The sequence below is a fragment of the Papilio polytes genome, unplaced genomic scaffold (genome assembly GCF_000836215.1).
Source record: "Papilio polytes unplaced genomic scaffold, Ppol_1.0 DF824493.1, whole genome shotgun sequence".
NCBI classification, from domain to species: domain Eukaryota; kingdom Metazoa; phylum Arthropoda; class Insecta; order Lepidoptera; family Papilionidae; genus Papilio; species Papilio polytes.
Window position 1 is genome coordinate 18,978 of NW_013524711.1, and position 3,201 is coordinate 22,178.

At 35.9% G+C, this 3,201-nt stretch overlaps 2 protein-coding genes across 2 annotated transcripts in view; both read left to right on the top strand.

The window, feature by feature from the left end:
• Window positions 1-2,404, top strand: part of LOC106099195 (KRAB-A domain-containing protein 2-like) — a 4,248-nt gene extending 1,844 nt beyond the window's left edge. Inside the window, exon 3 of the mRNA XM_013281485.1 lies at window positions 529-2,404. Within this exon, the coding sequence (XP_013136939.1) occupies window positions 529-1,701 (1,173 nt within the window). The 3' untranslated portion in view covers window positions 1,702-2,404. The remainder of the gene's footprint in view (window positions 1-528) is intronic.
• A 333-nt stretch (window positions 2,405-2,737) lies between these two features.
• LOC106103314 overlaps window positions 2,738-3,201 on the top strand; it is a 2,961-nt gene continuing 2,497 nt past the window's right edge. Inside the window, exon 1 of the mRNA XM_013283086.1 lies at window positions 2,738-3,161. Within this exon, the coding sequence (XP_013138540.1) occupies window positions 3,146-3,161 (16 nt within the window). The 5' untranslated portion in view covers window positions 2,738-3,145. The remainder of the gene's footprint in view (window positions 3,162-3,201) is intronic.

Here is a 3,201-nt window from a genome sequence, read left to right on the forward strand (position 1 = left end):
CAACTCTTCTGTACAATAACCAGCTATTGATAAGAGTAACATCAAGAAGATGGTAAAATAGTCTGAGGTACCATTTTCTTGTCCTAATTTTTATTTTATATTTCCCTAGGTATGAATCTAAGAGGTCCACACCATCCATGTGCTGGTTAGACTTTTTAATTATTTGAGGACAATCTACTTGTATATCTTAACGGAAATGTATGTAATCCGTCAATGTATACAATTCCTAGGCAATGTATGTAATTCCTAAAATCGCACGGAAATGTGTGAAATAAATTATATTTTACTTACACATTACACATTTCCTAGGAATTCTATACAATCCCTAAATAGCAATCGGAAATGTAAAACATTTAAGATATTGGTTGGTACGCGGGGACAGCGGGAAGAGGGGAGGATAATGCTTCGCCTGATCCGGCGATCGCGCAGTGTCTTGTCTTGTGAACTGTCAGTGCGCATGAATGTCTCTATTGTTCAAAAATGGCTGCCGAATCACGCATCGCGCTTATGAAAGGATGATTTTATAAGACTTTATCGTCAGTAGGAATATTAACAAACGCTAAAAACACTGCTTTTATTGAAGATGAACGTTATAAAGAGTTAATTGAAGACGTTTCTGCGGCAAAAACAACTGCTAGAAAGACTTCTCGTGATTATTGGCTATTGCGGCGATACGACGTGCTTACCATTGACCATAACAGTAAGCTTATTTTCCCTATTAAAGAAACTACAAGCACTATTATTTACTACGCATGTGATAGCGAGTTATTCGACATATTACACGAGGCTCATATTCGAATCGGTCACGGCGGAAGAGATCGCATGATGAAAGAGGTATGGAGTCGCTACAAAAACATAACACGTAAGGATATTGAAACGTATCTTGAACTTTGTGAACCTTGTCAACAAAAGCAAAAAAACATTAAAAAAGGCATTGTTGTGAAACCTATTATATCCTCAGATTTTAATTCTAGGTGCCAAGTAGATCTTATAGATTTTCAGTCCCAGCCCGACGGTGATAACAAATTTATAATGGTTTATCAAGATTATTTAACAAAATTTGTTGTTTTCCGGCCACTTAAAACAAAACGAGCTGAGGAAGTGGCTCACACTTTATTAGATATATTTACACTACTTGGTCCTCCTGCAATACTACATTCTGACAACGGCAGAGAATTTTCAAATCGAATTATTGAGAATTTAAAAGCATATTGGCCTACTTTAAAAATTATACATGGTAAACCTAGGCATTCGCAAAGTCAGGGGAGTGTGGAAAGAGCGAATCAGGATATTGAAAATATGCTAACCACGTGGATGCAAGATAATGATAATTCACACTGGAGTGAGGGTTTGAGATTTGTCCAGCTGATGAAAAACAGAGCTTTTCATGCTGGTATCAAGCAATCTCCATATGAGGCTCTTTTTGGGTGTAAAGTAAAAGTTGGTTTACATTTACCCAGTGATTTCACGCAAAATGTTGAAACTGAAGAAGATTTGGAGAAAATCATACAGGACCTTACCAAAAAGGAAGATCCCAAAGTCTCTGCATGTGAACTCTCTAAGATGAAATCGGAGGCAGAGGTAAGCCAAGTGTCCAACGACGTTTTAGATCGATCAACGCAATACAAACACTCGATCTATAAATTGCACCCTCCAATGCAGCATCTGTTCACAAGAAACTACAGGTGCTCACACATGTAGAGAATGTGGATGTGCAATCCACGCTATTTGCGCTGTTGCTGAAGAATCATCCGATGAAGGGTTTGGATCTAAAGTTTTGTGTCCAATATGTTCAAAAAAAGATAAAGCACTAGATAATCGTCTTAATGCTAAGAAAAACCTACAACAACAAGCCGAAAAAATGCTGAAATTGAGTGAAAAGAATTTGGGTCCTGTACCTATTGGCGCTTCAGTACGAATTGCAGTTCCGGAGGTTGATAGAGGACGAGGTGATGCACGTAACATTATTGGTGTAGTTTTGACTAAAACCGATGATGAACTCCATCAGATTGGTACCAAGAACGGTATCTTAAAACGATTATATGCTCGATCTCAGATTAATGTGTGTCCAAGAGTTCTTCTGCAGATGATGTACCGAGTACCGAGATTACACTCCGGTCAGTTGCCAACTTGCAATCCAATGGGACCGGCCAGGGATTTCAGAAGTGCCTTTGCAAGAAAAACTGTGCTACAGCAAGATGTCTGTGTTTTAAAAATAAAGTATTATGTACTTCCAAATGCCATTCGAGCTTACCCTGCAAAAACAAATAGCTATATGGACTGACAAAGTATTATAATATAAAGATTTACTTATATACTTTGACATTTACAATTACTTAGCTATCAGACTGATTACTTGCCAAATGAAAATTTGATTTTATAAGAATAAATATAAGTTGATTTTGTGATACGTTAATAGTTGATTTTAGAAGTTATAATTAGTAAAAGAATATGAAGATATTGTTATTGTTTTACGGTATGACTGTTACCCGGTTGTCTCAATAAGTGTTATAATAAAAAAATATTATTAACAACGTGTTTTACTACAGAAAGCATTTACTTTATACATTTCCTAATAAGATATTGGAATTATATACAATTCCGAGGAAATTCATACAAACAATAAGGGTAACCGAAGAATCAGCTTACAAGCTACCGGGCTCAGAAATTTGGAATCTTGCATCAGTAGATTTCTGTTATTACGTAGATTACTACTCAGTTAATTCCATTGGTAATAGGTTGAAAAAAAGGCGAACATAATAGATTATATTTATTATTTCACGCGGGCGAAGTCGCGAGCAACAGCTAGTGGTAAATATGTAGAAAGCCTTACATATCACTGACATCGACATCAAAGTAATAACAATTGTACAATATAGACATAACAGCTACAATAAGGGAGGTTTACTATTTTCATGGAATTATTTCGTTACTTTTTAGTGTATTACTTTTTTGAGAATATTTTGTTTTTAGTGTATTTTGTCTTAAAGGAGGCTTTCGTCGCAGTTCAGTGCAATTAATCTACATGTTGTTAACTACGTTATGGTTAAATTAACTAGCTCATTAACTGCCGCCAATCAGAAGTTAATCAACCCAGTTTTTGTATATAAACCAACACTGACATAACCGCAGATACACTCGCAAAATGCAACACATACTGGGTAAGTTTATGAAGACCTAGTATTAGGGATTCAAATATTT